The 20,706-nt window shown below is 38.2% G+C and overlaps 1 protein-coding gene and 1 long non-coding RNA gene across 14 annotated transcripts in view; one reads left to right on the top strand and one right to left on the bottom strand.

The window, feature by feature from the left end:
* The window catches only part of LOC120405929, a 95,048-nt gene extending 80,837 nt beyond the window's left edge, over positions 1 to 14,211 (bottom strand). The window contains exons 1-4 of one of the 5 annotated variants that reach the window (XR_005598995.1): positions 14,037 to 14,211; positions 12,251 to 12,431; positions 3,328 to 4,048; positions 252 to 438 (exon numbers count right to left, since the gene is read on the bottom strand). This is a non-coding gene — a long non-coding RNA (uncharacterized LOC120405929). Of the gene's footprint in view, positions 1 to 251; positions 439 to 3,327; positions 4,049 to 5,407; positions 5,443 to 12,187; positions 12,432 to 14,036 lie in introns of those variants that run through there. The other 4 variants (XR_005598993.1, XR_005598994.1, XR_005598996.1 and 1 more) reach the window with 4 other exon arrangements.
* Positions 1 to 20,706, top strand: part of CTNNA2 (catenin alpha 2) — a 750,149-nt gene that overhangs the window by 710,581 nt on the left and 18,862 nt on the right. For 8 of the 9 annotated variants that reach the window (XM_039539873.1, XM_039539874.1, XM_039539878.1 and 5 more), the window contains 2 exons: positions 1,730 to 1,864; positions 14,176 to 14,319. In XM_039539873.1, the coding sequence (XP_039395807.1) occupies positions 1,730 to 1,864; positions 14,176 to 14,319 (279 nt within the window). The remainder of the gene's footprint in view (positions 1 to 1,729; positions 1,865 to 14,175; positions 14,320 to 20,706) is intronic. The other variant, XM_039539879.1, reaches the window with a different exon arrangement.

The raw sequence follows: 20,706 nt of genomic DNA, 5'->3' as shown, positions 1-20,706 counted from the left end.
AATAAACGTCAGGTACATAACACACGCAGCTTGTTTAGAGAATATTGGTTTCAGTCATGTCTTTGATCTACATCCCTTCAGAAGGATGTAAAATACAAAGTTTAAAGTTTGGTTTTTTTTAAATCAATATGAGACTTAAATGTCTCTTTTAATCCCTTGGCCGTGGTGATATTTTACAGAACTTTTGAGACATACGTGGAGTATAAACTTTTATTGACTGTCGCATTTTTAATTACTGTTCCAATGAGAGAGAGCTTACATCTTAATTTGATTCAAGGTACTTGTATGTAAAGCTTTGTCAGCTCTCTAGAGGTATCGTTTTAAAGTTCATTTCTTTCAGCTCATAGGTCTCAAGAGCAGGATAAATATTACGGTATTAAATTGTCACAAGTAGGAAAAAATGGTCTCTCAGGAATTCGCTCTTGAAAGATATTGCAGCTGTGTGAGAGAAAGAAGTTATGGCATTATCATAAGTACAGAACAGATTAAACGGCCTAATGCCCTAGCAGCCCCAAAGAACCCCCAGCTCTTTTTTGTTTGTTAGACTTAAAGACAGAGGAGCAAGCGAAGTGATTGCTCTCAGAGTTAGGGGCCACAGTGTGTGTACGGAACCAGTGCTGTTGTTTTACATCTAAGAGCACTGTAAACATTTTTCCCTTGTGCCTTATTTGTCATTGCTATTATAACCATTCAGACAGACGTTGTGGGGCCACTGGGCTGAGAGTGCTTAACCTGATCATGTTTAGTTTAGGTGCCATATGGTGGTTTTACTCTCCAACATGGAAGATTGAATGTAGCATTTTGATGACCTAAGGAAGCTAGTTCAAAAGACTCTGAATCTTTGGTCTCCATATTTAAACAATATTGAAAGGCGGACTTTGTTGTGTAGCTCTGACAAGTGTTTATTGGAGACATGCTCTTAGGAAGGGGATCTTTTAACTCTGTTTCATTTGTATGAATTATACAGGCCTGTGCTCAGGAGGCAAGTCTAGGAATATTAACTACGGGTGCTGTTTATTATGCTGTTGATTATTGTTGGGGATGCTGCAGTGCCATTGAAATAAGAGTTTATTTCAATGGACTATAAATGAGTTGTGCTTGGGCCATGTCTGGTTATATTGATTATGAAACCTTCACAGATTCTATTTAGTTTGACCCAGTGTAATTTTTATCTTCACACTTTTGTCATGAGGAAAATGTCAAAATGGTACAGTACTTTAGATAGCCTACCAGTAGTAGTGAGAAGTATTGCTTAGAAAGGCAAGGAGACCAGATTATTTCATTTCCTTCTTCTTAAGGTCCGCAAGCCTGAAAGCACCTTTTATAATATGTCATGTATATTACTATAAACAATTTCCTTCCAGTATAGATGGACTAGTATGTTATGCATCAGTAGACTCCTGTGTTTATTACAAACTGAATGATAAACTAATCTCTGTAGATGTTTTCTTAGGACGTTTTCTTTAAGTTCACCAGGTAAGTGCCAAAAAGAGATTATTTTTGTAAAGCACCCATGCTATCTTCACATTTTAATTCATGAGTCTCAAGCTACAGATGAGGTACAGAATAGCTTTCAGCTCTCATCAAATTCCTCACTAAAGGGTTAAGTGATATGGATGAATCTAATATAGTGCCAACACTGCTGCAATTTCCTTGGACTGCCTTTGTATAATGAACATATAAACTGAGTTAGATCTAATCAATTTTGCTTATTTTTCCTCCCTTTTAGTGCCCTGATTCAGCCTGCAAGCAGGATCTGTTAGCATATCTACAGCGCATTGCCCTCTATTGCCACCAGCTCAATATCTGCAGCAAGGTGAAGGCAGAAGTGCAGAATCTTGGAGGAGAACTTATTGTATCAGGGGTAAGCTGGTGTTTGTATTTAGCAGTTTACGTATCCCAGAGTTGCACTTGCCAGGGAGCATGTTCGGTGACAAGAATGTAAAAGACAAAAAAATAGTGATTCATAAGCAGGCTTCTTAAAATGTTATCTCCATTATTCCAGACCTTCCAATAACTTGTGTAGAGCAATTTGATTTTCCAATTACCCTTTGTTTATACTAACCTTGTAAAATCTTCATTCCTCCAAAAGAAAGGTAATTTCATAGTCTAGGAACTCATTGCCAAGCTGTGAATATTATAATTATTTGGAGCTTTTGTTTATTTGCTTATTGTAAATCTACTTTCCTTTGTTAGTATTGGTAATTTCCCTCCTCTGAACAGGAGCCAGCGCTGCTCTGTATGGAGTGCATATTGTTAAGATGGTAATATCTAACACAATTTCATTCACTCAGGTTCCAATGCATACTAGGTTTAGCAAAAACTCTGGAAGACCAGCAAAATATTTTACTTTTTGTGTGCTGTTTCCAAATACAGTTGCCAAACCTAAAAATTACATATTCTAATTCCTTCCATTTGCTTGTTTCAGTAATTTTTTTTCAATGAAAATGCAAATGTTTTATCCACAATCACCAGGCATTTGTTGTCCAAATCAGAAATGTGTAGAGACAGCCAGAACAGAAATTGTTTTCGCTGCATTTTAAAAGATGTTTTCTCCCCTTCACCTCACCTTGAGCCATCTGCCTCTGTGAGACCAGCGGCAAAAAGTACTAGCATTTGCTACTCTTCATGGGGTTTGGTTTTGTTTTTTTCTTTATGCTACTCACTGTAGGTTTGGCCCAACCAAACTCTGGTCACTGTCCAAACTGAATATAGACAATGTGTATACTGTATTCCCTCTTGCATATACCAGTGTTTATTATATTCCCTGAGCCCCACTGTGCTTTCAAGATGTCAGGGATTTGTGAAAACTGAGGCACTTTAGCAAGTTTGTTTGAAAATGCCATTTTGGGCGGGGTGGGGGGTGGGAAATACATCCTCTCATTATTTAAACCCAATCAAATTTGAAGACTGTTGGGACAACCTGTGCCCTCTATTTTATCCCTATAACCCCAAGGGAAATCAGTGGGCTTTCCCAAAGCTAATTGAGAACAAAACAGATGCCCTTTTGTTATATATATAAAACAATGATTTTTTTTTTTGCAAAGCACTGTATGCAGCTTTAAAACTTAGCTGGGCTACTTGGAACTATTATTCTGAAATCATGCATGCAGTCCTAAAAAGAAGCTGCTGCACTGTACTGCTCCTGTCCCTCACCTGCAGATGGTCTCCACCTCTTGACATAAGTACAAAGTCATGTGATTTTAACATCTTGATCTTCCCACAGCAATGAAAATCCCTTTTCATGTTCCTGGTGTTGAATGAGTGATCTTTCCTTATATCACTGACAACTGTACTGTATATCAAATGCTTCAGACCTTATCTTACCTGCTGCCATACAAGTCCGGCTTTCCATTCCCATTTAGCTTTCACACCCATCCATCTATAACAATTGCCCAAATTAGATCTTCTGTCAGCTTGGCTTTTGTGCTTGTGTTTATTTCTTTTCCAGTTCTCTTTATTTACTGTACATGGATGTTGAACAGGCCATTGTGAACCTCTAACGTACAGTTTGTTATTGAAACCTCATCATACACTGTGAAATTTAAGTGGCGGAAATGCTTGACTTCTTCATTTCAAGCTGGCGTTGTTAGCATCTGCTGCTTCCCAGGCTTCATCTCCATTGTCTTATTTTTGCATTCACTTGCAGTACAAAGCAATGCTAACCTCAGCCGTTCAAATTGCGAGCTTTTGAGTTGACTCCAAAGACAGTGTTAATGGCATTGACAGAAACCTAAACTCGCTGTATCTGTTTCTTCAATTGTTTCTCTGTCGTGGACTTAATGGAGATGGTGCAGAAAGTTGATCTTTTGTACATCCCTTTTTGAGAACCATATCTTAGAGCTTGGTGAAGCAAAATGAATCCACTGCTTTTCTGGTAGCATATAACATGATTTACATCTTCAAGTGCTGGGTACTGTATGCTCTTTTGCCGACCTCGGGACTATCCAGAGATCAGATGTCCAAATCCACATCTACATCTGTAACTTGCTTATCCACTTGCCACTTCTGCTTCCATCTTGTTCTTCATTCTCTCTTGGATAGCCAGCTGCAAATAAAGAGTACTTTATTCGCATAAAAAAGAACAACAGTTATTAGGCAACTTGCATACAGTACAATGATCTTGAAAGTGCAGTGGAAATCCAGAGTTCGTGGCCCCCAAACCATTCACTATTGCAGGAAATTGATGTGTATGCATTATATTCAATTAATTTTGTGATGTAACAATCACCCTGGCACTTGACATTTACAATTTTTGAAGGTGATGGAACTATAACATACATCCGTATTTACTAGGAGTCACCGTATAATTCACCATTTCCCTCATCCAGAAGTTTAGCTGTGATTTTAGAACCACTGGTTCTGGGGAATATAAACTCTGCCTGCTTTTCTGCTTTATTAGGAATGTTAATCCATGTTTCCAGACACAGTGAATAAATATAAAATGAATAGAACCTCGGAGACATACATGATCTGTTCTGAATACCTTAATTCCATTATGGGAAGGAAAAATGTGTTCCATTTTATATGATATGTTGCAGTTATTGCATAATGTGGTGTATGCCTTTTTGGTGAAATTTCTGTTTGTTTATATTCTCCATAAGTTACTTGTACTGCAGTATATTTTACATTCAAACCTAAGCACACACCCAGTCTCTCTCTCTCTCCATCAGTATGACATTTACCTCATGTATGAAGATTTTGTTGGTATCATTAACTTACCGACAGATAGGCTGAAAAGTATATCAAAAAGCAAAGAAAATGAGGCTCTCAAACCCCTGAAAGGGAAATTATTTCAATAAGAGGAAAGAACCCTTTAAATCATTTCCCTTCTTTCTCTCAATCCTTTCTCCCTTAACTTCCCTACTATCTCTCCCTTGATCTTTCTATCCCAAAATGTTCTCTGCCTACCGATCAACAAGACTCTTTTCCCCAGGTAAATCTCATACACCCGGTCTTCCACTGGTTTAAATCAGTATAGCTCCATGTTTTCCAATGGTACTATTCTGAGTGCTGATTTATACCAGCTGGTGATCTGAACCAGTAGGTTTATGTTTAGATTGTGAGAGTCCAACTCCCTGTCTCCCAGTTGAGGTTTGAAACACAGTGTAAGAAAAATGTATTTGAGAGCTCTTCTGTGGTGAAGAGCCTTATTAACCTGGAGTGAGGGAAGCATAGGGAGGCAAGGAAGCTGTAAAGGGAGGGACATATAGTAATAATAAGGAGATAGGGGGAAGAGAGGCTGAAATGTCCAAAATGATTTTTAAATAGCTGCTAAAGACCTTGAGTGAAATCCTGACCTCGTTAGGTATGTCCACACAGCAATTCAACACCCATGGCTGGCCCATGACATCTGAATCAGGCTCACAGGGCTCAGGATATGAGGCAGTTTAATTGCAGTGTAGACGTTCGGGTTTGGGCTGGAGCCTGGACTCTGAGATTCTGCAGTGGGAGAGACAAAATTCCCATTGACTTCAGTGTGGCTAGAATTCCATTCCCTGCTTTGTTTCTAGTTGCCGCCCATGTGGTTTTGTAATTTAGCATTTTAATATTTACAAAAAATCCTGTATAATAATATAATAATAATAATAATAATAATAATAATAATAATAATGAGTTTAACAGCCTCATTATTAATTATTATTATTGCTATTATTATTAGGCATTTCTTATTAAACAGTAGTTACAATATCCTGGGATAATAAGCACCTCGACTTCAGACTTCATTTCCTCAGTCTTCAGCCAGAGAGTTTATTCAGTGCTGAGTGCAGCTATTGCCTGATAAACAGGAATCACCCTTATGGTGGACTAACTTCTATGAGATGCTGTTACACATTTCTCCCATTGAAGTAAATGTCCAATACAGATACATGACCTCACAACAGGCATTAGCACGTTGTTGTTGTTATTGTTGTTGTTGAAAAGGGGTGTAATCTATGAAGTTTAGATTCGGATCAAAATCCAAGCTTCCCAAACTTTTGGGGTACTTCTTTTCTCGGTGTTCCAGCTGGGCTCCGTAACAAAATATATCATTACATCAAAACTGACCTGTATGTTCTCTTATCACTATGGAGCAAACAGTCAGCAGAAAGTCTACTATACATTTTGGCCCTGAGCTTGCATTTCTTTTTATTTCATGTTTGTGTCAGGAGCTTGATGTCCACTGTCTTGTTACTTACAATAATTTACTCCTTGCTTTAACTCGGTAAGAGTTTAGCATTATGTGAAAGAAAGACAACCTGCTCTATGCGTGATTTGGCAAACTGCCAGGACTGTCACCGCCTTTTTATTTGAGAGTATCAGGAATCTAAGCAAAATATTCCTGTTTCCAGCCACTAACTGTGTAAGTTTTACTATTGAATTAGAATTTAAACAGAAGAATAATGCATGAAATAAACCCATGAAAACAGGCTGATAACCCAACATTTATTTAGACCTCTGTGGGCTGGGCTGCATGGACAGTTGATCTCTCATATTGGGAAGAAATCTGTTTAAGCAGTAAGTTTTGTAAAGAATGTCCTCCCATTTTTAAAATACAATAGTGATCTTTTCCTAATCACAATTCATAGCTATTGATAATAAGATTCCTACTGTTTGTTAGTAATTGCATCTTATTTAACTCACTGTGAATAGAGTAGAAGAAACGATGGCTGTCAGACAATTTAAAAAATCAAAATTAATCATGAGATTTAAAAAAATAGTTGCAATTAATTGCAATTTTAAATGCACTGTTAATAATAAAATACCAATTTAAATTAATTTTGTTTTTCTACGTTGTTTTTAATTTAAATTAATTTTGTTTTTCTACAATGTTTTTCTACATTTTCAAATATATTGATTTCATTTACAACACAGAATACAAAGTGTACACTGCTCACTTGATGTTATTTTTTATTACAAATATTTGCACTATAAAAGTCGAAGCATGAAGGGGCATACGAATGTTTAGCATATCTGGCATGTAAATACCTTGCAACGCTGGCTACAACAGTGCCAGGCGAATCTCTATTCTAACTTTCAGATAACAATTTAAATAACAAGTGGGCAGCATTAACTCCCATAAATGTAAACAAACTTGTTTGTCTTAGCAATTGGCTGAACAAGAAGTAGGACTGAGTGGCACTTATGCTGGAGTAATTTGTATAGTGGTGGTGCTGAGAGCCATTGAACCAAACTGTAAACCCTGTATATAATGGAAACCACTTCAAGCCAGGGGGTACAACAGCACCCCTAGTCCCAGCACATATGCTGAGTGGACTTGTAGGCACTAAAGTTTTACATTGTTTTGTTTTTTTAGTGCAGTTATGGGTAAAAATAACAATGGATAACTTTCATGATAAAGAGATTGCGCTACAGTATTGTATGAGGTGAACTGAAAAATACTATTTCTTTTGTTTATCTTTTTACAGTGTAAATATTTATAATAAAAATAATATAAAATGAGCACTGCACAATTTGTATTCTGTGTTTTAACTGAAATCAATATATTTGAAAGTGTAGAAAAACATCCAAAATATTTATAGTAAATTTAAATTGGTATTTTATTATTATTTAACAGTGTGATTAAAACTGCAATTAATCACAACTGTTTTTTTAAAATTCTAGTTAATTTGTTTTGGGTTAATCGCTTGCGTTAACTGTGATTAATTGACAGCCGTAGAAGGATCCTGCATTTATGACTGGAATCACAGGAATTTTGAAGTGTTATTTACCCTGTCATGTAACACAAGATCCAGGGATCGCCCAATGAAATTAGTAGGTTTGAAACAAACAAAATGAAGTACTTCTTCTTCACACAATGCACAGTCAACCTGTGGAATTCATTGCCAGGGAATGTTGTGAAGGCCAAAAGTATACCTGAGTTCAAAAAAGAATTAGATAATTTCATGGAGGGTAGGTCCATCAATGCTATTAGCCAAGATGATCAGGGATGCAACCCCATGCTCTGGGTGTCCCTAAACCTCTGACTGCCAGAAGCTGGGACTGGATGTAAGTGAATGGATCACTCAAAATTGCCATGTTCTGTTGATTCCCTCTGAAGCGTCCGGCACTGGCCACTATCAAAATATAGGATACTGGGCTAGATGGACTCTTGGTCTAACCCAGTATGGCCATTCTGATGTTCATATTATTACTAGATACTGTTCATTTTACAGATCCTAAAAGTGCTCTAGGCACTTCACAGAACAAATAGAAGATAAGGCTTTGTTCCCATTTGACCTCAGTGCAGTTGAAGGACCGCAAGGGTGGTAGAAGGCTGAGATCAAGGTTGGACCAACTGCCAGTGGCAGAAGAGCAAACTAGGGGGAAACACAACTAGGATCTATTTTTCAGAGATGACACTGCTGCTGTGAAAGTGCTATGTCTGGGCCTGGGGGAAGAGAGGTTGGTGGGAAACTGGACCACCTCGACTAACCCCGTGTGCTTGGCTGCAGCTACTGCTTTGGAGGAAATGACTAGATATAATGAAACACTTTACATATGCCCATTTGAGTATGGATGGATGTAAGTTACTTTTCGTGTTCACATAGGTATATGACAATGAGTTCTTTAAAACTCTCTAAAATAGGTGGCATATGCGGAATATGTGATGGAGTAATATAAACATTTTATCAGTGTTCACTTAGGTTGGCCTGTTTGAGCTTTGCTACTTATAGCTAATGCAGCTGTCCCAGACTCATGCTAATACAATCTTTATACCACCCCACCTCTTTCCCGAAGTACATAAAATAGGGAATCTGTGAACAGGTAGCATGGTGTAAAGATTTTATTGGGATGAGATCACTTGGGACAACTTCATTACTCACAAATGATGAGGACACAAGTGAGCAATGTAGGCCATCCAAAACTAGGGCTGATAAAACCGTTACCTTGCATAGTCACATAGTCTGTATATCCCACGTGTTTTACAGAAACACTATTTCAGAATTTTTTGAGAATTTAAAACAGCAAAGATGTTCTTGTGTTGCTCCTCCTGTAAAGCCAGGTGTCTCAATTTCCATACAATTAATGCAACAGCTCACAGAGGGACAGAAAAAATGAAAGTTAATAAATTTGCAATGCCTCTAAGAAAGACCTAAAATAGCTTTTTAAATAAAACAATGTCACAGTTTTGGTTCATTAGCTCAGGTCCTTCCAGTGCTACAAGAGAGAGTAAAGTCCCACAGGAAACGTGAGAAATTTCCATTCCTATTTCTAGCTCTGTGGGTTCACAAGGTATTGGAGTTGTTTTCTGTTACTGGACCTAACAACATTATTCATCCTGAATCTTATGTCAGTGTGATGCTGGGGAAGGAGGAGGAATTCCATATTTGGAGTGAAAGAGATAAATGTTTTTTGGCAGGATTTAAAGGTTTCTCTTTAAAGCTGCTGTTGGGAGATGAGTTGATTAGTGGGCAGAGTGCAGGTGAGGAAATCAAGGGCACATAATAAATGCAGTTTTTGACATGGCTGTGCAATTAATCACATGGATATTATCACCAAATGGACCCTGAAAAAACTGCACTGAAGCTACTAGATTTGTTACAAGACTATTTACAAGAGCAGTATCTCATCACATACATAGAAGCCACACAAATGTAGGAGTGATATCCATGAGATAAATTGCAGTCATGCCAAATTGTATTCCATCATACAGACATACTCATACATACATTGAACACATACACTCCATTTATGTTTATATTTAATCAACCGGTCAAATATTTGTACAACACAGACGTATCACTATTAGGAAGTAGAGGGTTTTTTTGGTTTTTTTCCTCTGTTCAGTGCAAGTTCTTATGATTCAATTTATAAAAAGCTAGTAACTTCATGAATTATTGGATGGTACATTTACTGAAATTTAAAATTTAGAGTGTTTGTCAAAGAAAAAAAGAGTCAGATATCAAAAATAAGAACTCCTGAGCAATTTAATTTAATGAAAAAAAAAGTTTATATATTGGAAGTTGATGCTTGAAACAAGTATGTTATGGATTTGAAGGCAATACTAATCTATGTTTCTATATATACTATTCTCAGTATATAAATATTAGAAATCTGACAATCAAAAAACTTCTGTTCATGAAATAAATAGAATGCTGAGCCGGATTATTTCCTGTGCCATGATATGATCAGCATGGAGGAGAAGGGAATGTCAGAGAGCCACTTACAGCTTCCTGATTCTCAGACTACCCCAGCCCTGCAATGAATTAGAGAAACCTAGGAGCTGCTCTAATTTACAACAACTGGCACTGATCCCTAAGGACCCATGCACTTGAGAACTTCTGTAGAGGAATAAGGCTTCAGCCTGCCCCATCAGGCTCCCTTCTGAGAGTGAGTGGTTGGTTTAGAATCTGTCTCCACTAGCATTACACCAGTTGAGATTTCCCCAGTTGCATCTGAATTATGCAACTGGGGAAATTAGGGTTGAGTATCCATCCTATTACTTTAAAACTGACCCTATGTAGGTGCAGCAATTAGCTAAATGGCATGCATGGGGAAATGGCAAACCTAGCCTGGAGCACCTAAAGATTTAAAATAATAATGGAAAGAGATTTTTGGATAAAATCAGAATTGATTGATAATATACAATGAAACTCCAGTTCTACCAGGTTACTTCACTCTGATCTGTATAGTGGTGAGTTTTAATCCCACTTCCAAAATACTGCTAAGTGATCTTCTGTGTGATAGTAAAGAAATAATGACTTCAGACTAGACTCTTCAATCTCTTTCCCTTTCATTACAGTTCTTGACAACTTTCATTGCAGATGAATAACACACACACACACACACACACACACACACACACACACACACACACACACACACACACACACACACAAAGACATACCCTCAAGGAGAAACTTCACACAGTTTTTCCAACTAATCGCAAATACTGAGTGAAAATACTTACAACAGCATATAAAACACTCAATAAAACTCACCCGGGAAACTTAATTCCACCACACAAACTATGTAGGAATAACTTTAGGATATGACACACAATGAATGAGATGGATTTCATTATCCATCCATCAAAACCAACTTAATCCACGACAACAGCAAAACAGAATTTTTTTCAGGGGTGTGGAGTTAAGGTCTCTTCTTGACCTTTAGTGACCCTAATCAACCTGGCACCTTAACATGCCATGAGTGTGATCTTTTATTCCAAGTTGTCTTTTGAGTTTCTCACGGTATATCAGTTTTTATCTTCCTTAGCTGTAACAATAGCACATCTGTGGACTGGTATTTCTAAACAGTCATTATTTTTCTCAGCCTTCCACAATCTTGAGGGAAAGCATTCAAACTTTACATCAGTGGCACCCACCAATGCCTGAACAGAGCCTATTAATTTATTACCTTCTGCCAAATTCTTATTACACAAGTTTGTTGTTGTTTTATCTGACAGATGATTGTTGTGAAACCAAACCTGGACAACTCCACCTCCTGGCTGCTAGACATTTAGGTGCAAGATGTCAAATCATTAGTTGAACTAAGTTTATACCCTTGTTAAGCTACAGAACTGCAACCACTTCCCTTAGGAAATGATTTGTCAACCTAAAAGTACTCATCTAGTTCCTCTTGATATTCAACTTTGCATATGTTCATCCAGTTACTCATAATTATAGTTCTTTGGCACACTAGGAGTAATTTCACTCTTTCCTGAAATATACTGCCCTGCAAGTGTGTTTAGTTCATTGTAGTAGCTCTTAGTTCTCCGCTTAACCAAGTTTTATGTATATTCTCCTAAATCAATCCCTCCAAGTCCCTCCTTATTGTTTTACTCTTCTCTGCATTTCCTCTTCTTTCTCAACCAAAGTCTGTCCGATATTGAGTGGCCCAAAGCAGTACACCAGGTGCGGCCTCCACAATGCAAACCAATAATTCTCTCCCACATTTTCTAATAGTCTATCATCAAACCTAATCTTTCTAGGTATTTATACTTGGCTATCACTATGGGATCTGACGGACTCATTTTTAATAATAGGTTATTAGTGGAGAATTTATTTGGCCATCACCATCCATTAAAAGGTTCTCTGCTATGGCATTTCCATTTGAGGGTAATATTTAAATGACAATTTGCACTTCCCCACAAAATCTAGTCTTACTATTCCAACTACTATTTGCTTGGGCCTCAGAAGTTCTGGTGTCTGCTGAAGAGTTTAGAATATGTTCCTACTTCATTTGGCAAAAACAACAATAGTGCAATAATCAAGACAAAAAATCCTTAATCCTATGGATTTTGATCTGATTGGATTACAGCAGTTACCTTTTACCTCAAAGGTCTTTAAAAGATCAATTTTCCCTGTCCATGTGGCAGATTAGAATAACCCATGTTGGTTAGTAAAGGTAACAATGAAGTCTCCACCAGTTGATTGAAGATTCACCAAAATGTGGAAAGCCTTTAGCAGCAGGTCATAAGGTTCAGATGGACATAGCTCAATCCAGTCCTATTACAAGGCAGAAAAGTTATTTTTCCCTGTTTAAACATTGACATAGCTTAAAGATATTATCATTTAACCAGGAATCAGTTAGAAATCCTAACCCTTAATTCAATTATAAACCTAAATTTACAGCACCCATCATCACTTTGCATCATTCAGATGCAGCCTAGTTTTGCATTGGGTTCCTGAACTCATATTTCGCCTCTAACAGTTACAGTAGCTCTTGCTTAAGATAGGTAGAACAAGACAGATTGGAGGAACTGATCACGGTTGTAAGGTTGTTCTTTCTCTTTTTTTTTAATTTGTACTTTGAATGTTAAAAATTACAAATATACTGATATGCTGTTGTATTTCCAAATACAATGAAAGATGTTCAGATAAAGAGGAAATAGCCTTGACCTCTGTTATTAGATGAAGTAATTGGTAGTAGGCATTAATCAAATAGACTTCCTTTTGCTGTAGCAGAAGAGGAGGGAAGAAACCAAAACCAACACAAGCAGAGCAAAAGATGCACATTAATCATTAGTGAAACTGAAAATAATCCTGGGTAGATTACAATTTACATGATCCTTGTAGCAACTGGGATCCTAAGGGAAAATATCAGTATTTGCTCAGTGTAACTTTATAATTCTGACTCTTAAGAACATTCTTAATACATCATCAACAACAAAAATCGGACCAGATTCTATCGCTCTTGCTCACATTGAGTAGTCCCTTACTCTGGGAGCAATGTGGCTACCTACTGATGGAGGTGCTACTCAATATGAGTAAGTCTGGTAGATTTAGCCCATAGTAAATATACTAACTTTTTAGCTGGGATGCCTAGTTGGGTTAATAAGAAAATCAAAACTGTAATGGATAAATGGAATATATACTGTAAAACCGGCTTTATGCAGAATTTGACAGAGTAAAATTCCATTTAGAGAGAATTAGAATGAAAATTCCCTTTGTAAACCACAATTCTGGTTATAGGGAAGTTTTTTTTCTCTGAGAGAATTGGCTTCAGTGTAGAAGGTGCCATTGTGTGTAATTCCTAGACTAAAATATACAGTCTCTAAAGCTCTCACCTTTGTGTAATTTTGCTGTTACTTTAAAGTGTGCTTTGTAAATAAATGTTTGCCTGGAATGTTTACCATTCCCCTCACTTGCTCTCTCAGCTCAGGCAGGCAGGTGAGAGAAAGTTGACTCTCCCTGACCACAATGTTTGGACTTTCATGCTGGTGAAAGTTCCCTGCCCCCTAATCTGATTTCTCTAAAACAGTTGGCCAAAACTCTCCTCTGACTTGCGTATGGACCAAGTTCAGCCCTGGTGTGTATGTGTGTAACTCACACTGAAGTCAGTGGAATTCCAACTGCTTACGTCACCTTTATATGTGCATTCCCAGTGTTTAAAAAGATACACAAAAATATTACTTTTTAATCCCTCTGCCAAATTTCCTCATCCACTCTCGTGCAATCAATGTTCAACAGGGTAGCCATTCCTGGCCCTTCTAGTTTTCATCATTTATATAGCACCAGAGCTCACTCTTCCCCTCTTAGCAAATTGTTCAGTACTTTTCTTACCTGTGGTAAGGGAGCAAGTGAGAGGAATGGCACAGTGGGGTTACTCACCATGGAAGAGTCCCTGTTTCCTTTACCAAGCATAGCTCCTTCAGCACACATTTTCTCCTCTTCTCCCCTCTGCATTAGGGTACAGTATTTCGCTTGCTCTCTCTCTCACTATCTCTTTTCTGTATCTCTCGGAAATCAGACTGGAGTTCAGAGCACTTTCACTACCTTTTATGAGGTAGAATGTGATGTCATAGATGGGGGCAGGGCTAGTCAACTTTCTACCCACCTACCCACCTGTGCTGAGGGAGCTACGCTTGGGAACGGAAGCAGTGACTCCTCCACGGTGAGTAACCTTGTTTCTAATTTATACCTTCATGTAAAGCTCTGACTGTTTTTTTTTTGGGTGGGGGGAGAGGGAGATTTTTAAGAAGGGATTTTGTTTGTTGGTCTGTTTAGCTTTTTGGGGAGGGGTTAAAGAACAAAGCTCACACAAAATCAGTTGCATGTTATTTTTCTAAACTTTAAAAGATTTTTTCTTCATTTCCTAATCTAAACTGTTGTGCAGACTTTCTCTGAGTTGTAAAACAGCTGCCACATTCTCCTTCAGAGATGGCCACATTTTAGTAATGGGTGAAGGGATCCCGCTGAATATGGCACATATTTAAGAGCCCAATTCTGGTCCCCTTGAAATCAGTAGCTAAACTTCCATTGACTTCATTGGTGAAGAATCAGGCCCTTACTTTGTAAAGTGCTTTAGGATTAAAGGTGCTTTATAAATGGAAGATATTGTAATTCCTGTATTTATTATTATTATTAACTGTGTAGATATGTCTATTTTTTTAAATAGATGGAACATTTCTTTTCTCCAGATCTTCTATATTTATTATTTTTTTCTGCTTCATTCTAAATATGTGTATGCCTACTTGCTGACATCAGCCCATTTTTAAGAACCTTTCTACAAAAAATATTAAAAAGGAGACAAAAACATATTAAGAAAGCGAAGTAAGCCCAAAACACATGATTAATATTTAGACACAAACTAGGCACAATCTTTGAAATTCAAAGTCAAAGCTTCAGAGTGCTGTGAATTAATGGAGTAGCCAAATGAACTCTAACGGAATACAGGTCTGTCGCATCTTACGCGCATTTAACATGCACGATTTCAGCTTTACGCGGTTGGCAAAAAGAGAAAAATAACAATTTAAATACTGTTTCTGTAGTGCGGGCGATTCTGCCCGCCATTCAACTCAATGTAATTTTGACTATACACGGTTTTCGCTTTACGCGCTAACCGCGGAACGGAACCCCTGCGTAAGATGAGACAGACCTGTATCCTGGCTTTGCTGGTTTGTGTTACAGCCCTTATGTTATTTAAACATAGCTTTTATAGTTAATAGCTCTTAAAGCTTGCTTTTGTTTTCTTGGGTCCTGGTATTACTACTTGTGTGTGTTTTTTTCCCCCTATGTCCCTCAGCATTTTAGAAAGACAAGATGGACTGCAAAGATCTTTTACTTTTGTTCTGCCTCTTGGCTACCTATTAAACCTGTCACAATTTCAGAGCTCTCTTACTAAGGGCAGAAGAAGGGTCATGTGAGGGTTTCGGCCTCTAGGGATGGCAGAAATATTGCTGCTCTTGTTCATTTAAAGCTCCTTCCCAACTCTGTGTGGGGCCTTATCATATCACAGTGAACGGTAGTAGAAGGTGGTAATGCATACTCTATAAATCAAAGAACAAAGAGAGCATGGTCGTAGCCTTTTCAACCTAAGTGTAATTTTGTCTGATGGATGACATACTTTTTTCAGATGACTGGATAGCTCTGAGGAATTGGGTACAAGATGCAGAATCTTTCATCTCTAGGTCACTGGCATATATTAGACATGCAGTGGGATCAGTGCATTTGTCACTTGAAGACTATGGAGGATTGGTTCCCCAAATGTATCTTCCGAATCTTTCATCTCTAGGTCACTGGCATATATTAGACATGCAGTGGGATCAGTGCATTTGTCACTTGAAGACTATGGAGGATTGGTTCCCCAAATGTATCTTCCAAGATAAACAAGGGGGGTCCACAGTGGGCCAACCAGTGGGGGGGATTTGAATGAAGGACAGTTAAGGGATCAACATGCAAAGTGACACAACCCCTAAGCAACAACAAACCAGGCAGATGCCTATGACTAGTCATAATAACAAATTTCTGTCAGTACTATCCCAGGATTATAATGGACCCTGCAGCCTGAAAGTGAAAGGCTAAGTAGCCTATTACTAATCTACAGCACTATCCATTTCCCCTGTTCAATTATTTTATTGGCAGATAGGCTAAAGACAATAAAGAAATTGGGAGTACAAAGTACTTATATTCCACAGTGCACGGGATTAAATATTTATTCTGCCATTGGCAATATTTATTTTACTTTCTGGTATTTGTGCATGAAAGTTACATAAAGTAAAAAAAAAACAACAACCCCAAAACGGTGGTCCAGTTTTTTTCACTGATCTCATTTAGTGTGTAATATGGGCACTGTAACTGCAGCAAGCTGAGCAATTTGTTCCAAATATCCGCTCTTTGAACTAGTTAATCCTTCCCAACTTCTTTTACGAATTGAAAATTACTTGACAACACTATTTATTAAAAAAAAAATTAAGGCACACATCCAAGTTTGTCTTGGATCAGTTGGGCACTCACGCTGGCTAGCAGTGTAAGAACAAAAGAATTACTCGGGTTTATCTGTACATGTATGTGAAGCAGATAAACACACAGAAATCCCATGTGGCTTCCTCAAGCACATACTGCTAAATTCTGAGTAGCAGCTTAATTATATGGCTTCAACTGCAAGAATCCACACACATTATCAGTGTGATTAATGGGCATCCCTATGATTCCCAAATCCTCAACACTTGCCAGTCTGAACTCTCTCAGAAGTTGAATTAGAGGCTTCTTGGCTAGAAATGACTGTTATCTCCTCTTTTTCCTTTTATGATATTGGGAGTGAGGGAGGAGTTGTGAAATTGTGAAATGCTCCGTCTGTTCAAAAACTGTCAGCTGGCAGATGGAGGATCATCATTCTGCCCTCGTTTTTATTTCCTTTAGAGTGGTGTAACTCCATCGACATCAAATGTGTTACTCTTGATTTATCCCTGTTTCACTGAAAAGAGAGTCAGACCCATAGCAGTCGGGGAACCCTTCATGTTGGGTTAAATCACAATTCTTTTAAATCTTGTCCTGCAGTTATTTGAACCACTGGTAAAATGTTAAACCATAGCTGGCTAAATGCCAGTGGTCAGAGGAACCAGGAAGGAGACCATGACCACCTTAATACCCTAGACTTTTATCTGTAAGAGAGTCCTCTCTCTGCAAGAGGCGCGGCTCCGCTTCACATATTTTACTCGAGATGCTTTGACCAACAAAACTATCAAACCCTTATTGAATGCATTCAACCAGATCCCTAAAAGTGAAAATGAAAAGAAATGCACCCTGGATCAATCTTTCAGAGTTGTTCTAGAAGAGGAAATTATAAACCAAGCTTCATGTGAAAATGTCCTGGCTATTATTTCTCTTGCTATTAATGGAGTTACAGATGGTATCTGCACAGCATCAGCCCCTTTTGTGCTTCTGGGAGATGTTCTGGATTGCTTGCCTTTGGATCAGTGTGACAAAATTTTTACCTTTGTCGAAAAAAAATTTCACTACATGGAAATCAAATACATTTTATTCAGCTGGGAAAAATTACTTGCTGATAATGTGCAATGATCTCCTAAGAAGATTATCTAAATCACAGAACACAGTCTTCTGTGGAAGAATTCAGCTATTCCTGGCTAGATTATTTCCTCTTTCAGAGAAGTCAGGACTTAATTTGCAAAGTCAGTTTAATCTGGAAAATGTCACAGTTTTCAATACTAACAAGAGAGCACTCTGTGATAGAAGCAAATAGAGGAGAGAGATGAAGGAATGGAAGTAAAAGAAGGTGAAATGGGAGATGATGAAGCTCCTACAAGTTGCTCCATTCCAATAGATTACAACCTGTATAGAAAATTCTGGTCGCTTCAGGATTACTTTAGGAATCCTGTGCAGTGCTATGAGAAGATCTCGTAGAAGACATTTCTTAAGTACTCAGAAGAAGTTTTGGCTGTTTTTAAAAGTTACAAATTGGATGACACGCAGGCCTCCAGAAAAAAGTTGGAAGAGCTAAAAACAGGGGGAGAACATGTGTACTTTGCAAAGTTCTTAACTAGTGAAAAGCTAATGGATTTACAGCTGAGTGACAGTAATTTCCGCCGTCACATCTTGCTGCAGTATCTAATACTATTTCAATAGCTAAAGGGACAGGTCAAATTTAAAAGGTTGGTTTTTTTAAAACAAATGGGGGCGGGGGAAGTGATAGCTCAGTGGTTTGTGCATTGGCCTTCTAAACCCAGGGTTGTAATTTTAGTCCTTGAGGGGGCCACTTAGGGATCTGGGGCAAAAATCAGTACTTAGTCCGGCTAGTGAAGGCAGGGGCTGGACATGATGACCTTTCAGGGTCCCTTCCAGCTCTATGAGATAGGTATTCCTCCATATATTTATTTAAAGGCATTAGCCAATCAGTCATCTGCCAGACTCACTAAACTAATAATGCTACTTTGCATTTTCATAATGTATCTCATTTGAGTATCTCAAAGAACTTTGCAAACACAAAACCCATGGTGGAAGAGTAAATGGCTTGAACAATGCCATCATCGCAAGTCATGGGCAGAAAGAAATTCATGGAGTCATGACTCCCAGTTGTGCTTTAAATCATTAGGCCCTCAGATAATTTTTGAGACACCTACGTTCCCTATCCACGTCTCACCAGTTCCCAGTCTGCACTCTCCCTGGCAAAAAAGATAAAACAACAAGAACTAGTGGGTGGGGGTTGGACAGAGGATACCAGCAATGAAAAGATGCAGCACTTGTACTGTATAAAACATCCCAGTTGACGACAAGTTCTGAAGATTGTATATCTTGTTCTGAGAGCATCTTCTGAGTTATAAAAACTTCATATTTTTCTGTCATTGCCATTGTTACTTAGTCGACCATTTCCATCATAAACCTGGTTGTATCACTGCTGGAAGCTGGTCCAAACATGAGAATCTGGTGAAAGATGGTGACTCAGCAGAGCAAGGCTTCTCACAACAAGAGCAAATCTAAGAATTACATTTACATTAAATTTACATGAAAGAAGTAGGATGAAGGGAAAACAATAGTAATGGAGCTGACAGGAGCAGACAAAGGAACTGAGGCAATATATGAAACACATAACAATTTTTCATCTTGTTATGGATTCCACCAAAACATTTGCCCCCTCCCAAAAAAACCCACCACCAAAAAAAAACAACCCCACAGCCCAAGGGAGAGAAACCATGTTAATACAGAGGCGTAGGATAGCTTCACCCTCACGTAAATTCTGCCCTGAGCTATTCTTATTACTTCTTCCCCAGATTTGGTTGCAGAGTGCAGTATATGGGAAGTACTCATGCTAGTCGAATTAGTGCTGCAAAAGAGGTCTTGCTGACTCATTAGAAGTGGCACCAGAGTCACCACAGTATTCTCCAGTAAAATTAGAAATAGCTTCAGAGTCATGGCCATCATTTACCAACACCATTGGCAGAGATATACAGGGTAGCAACTTTGATTTGCCGAAGCCCATCACTAAATATTAGCTGCTCAATTGATTACACTGGGAATGTTGGTGACAAAGAAGAGTTAGAGTTGAACAGTTAGAGGCAACACCAACCATGTTCTCAGTGACATGCTTAATAGCCTTGGAATGTACTTGAAAAACTATAAGGTTGGGGATGGGATGGGGCTTTTGGAGAAATGGAGCCCATCTTGTACCCAGGTCCAGGCAAAAGTTGAAAAATGGTTTGCAAAGAACATTTATCTAAATAAACCAGGGGTCTAGGAGCCACGAGGTCTTGGTGAGTTTTCATACTTTTGTACCATTTTACAAACATTAACTAATTAATAATCACAACACTCCCATAAGGTAAGTAATTATCTTCATGTGGCAGTTTGGAAAAATAAGAGAGAGATTAAGGACAACAATTTCAAAAGTATTCACAGATGCTGTTTGCCATAATTCTTGGCCTGTTTAATTGGAGACAACAAGGAACTGATTTTTTTCAGAAGTGCTAAGCACCCTTAGGATTCACTTACTGAATTGGGTGTTGTGGGTTCTCAGTAGCTCTCAAAAATTAGACCATCAGTTTAGGCATTTTACATTTTTTTGGTCTAAGTGTAATGACCATGGCCACAGAAGAAGCCCATATTAGAGTCAGAATTAGGACGCAGCAGTCACGTCTTCTCAATTCTATGCCTAGGCCCCTGGACAACACTGTCTTTATAATGCTCATGGATTATTCCTTTTTGAGGCCAGACATTGAAAGAGATTCAGAGCAGAGGAAGTGGCTCAGATTCAGACAGCTGAGAAGGCTGTCGCTGGTAGCAATTCACTCAACTCTGTCCCCATAACCATGAAAAAATCATGGATCCTCCACAAAATAAAGGGACACATGGCCATAGTTTTCACAGCTACAAATACTAGGTCTAGGCAACTGTCCAGAGAACCATAAATAACCCCAAATCTGTAGATACACCAGGGTTGTCTTCACAAAGGAAAAGGCTAAGGGGCTTCCTTTTATTTTCCCTTTTTAAAGTAAAGGCTGAGATTAGCTGTGTAACATTTCTAGGTGATTATAAATTGGAGAGAAGG

The sequence above is a fragment of the Mauremys reevesii genome, linkage group 5, assembly GCF_016161935.1.
Source record: "Mauremys reevesii isolate NIE-2019 linkage group 5, ASM1616193v1, whole genome shotgun sequence".
Lineage (NCBI taxonomy): Eukaryota > Metazoa > Chordata > Testudines > Geoemydidae > Mauremys > Mauremys reevesii.
This window is presented reverse-complemented; position numbering and strand designations above follow the sequence as displayed.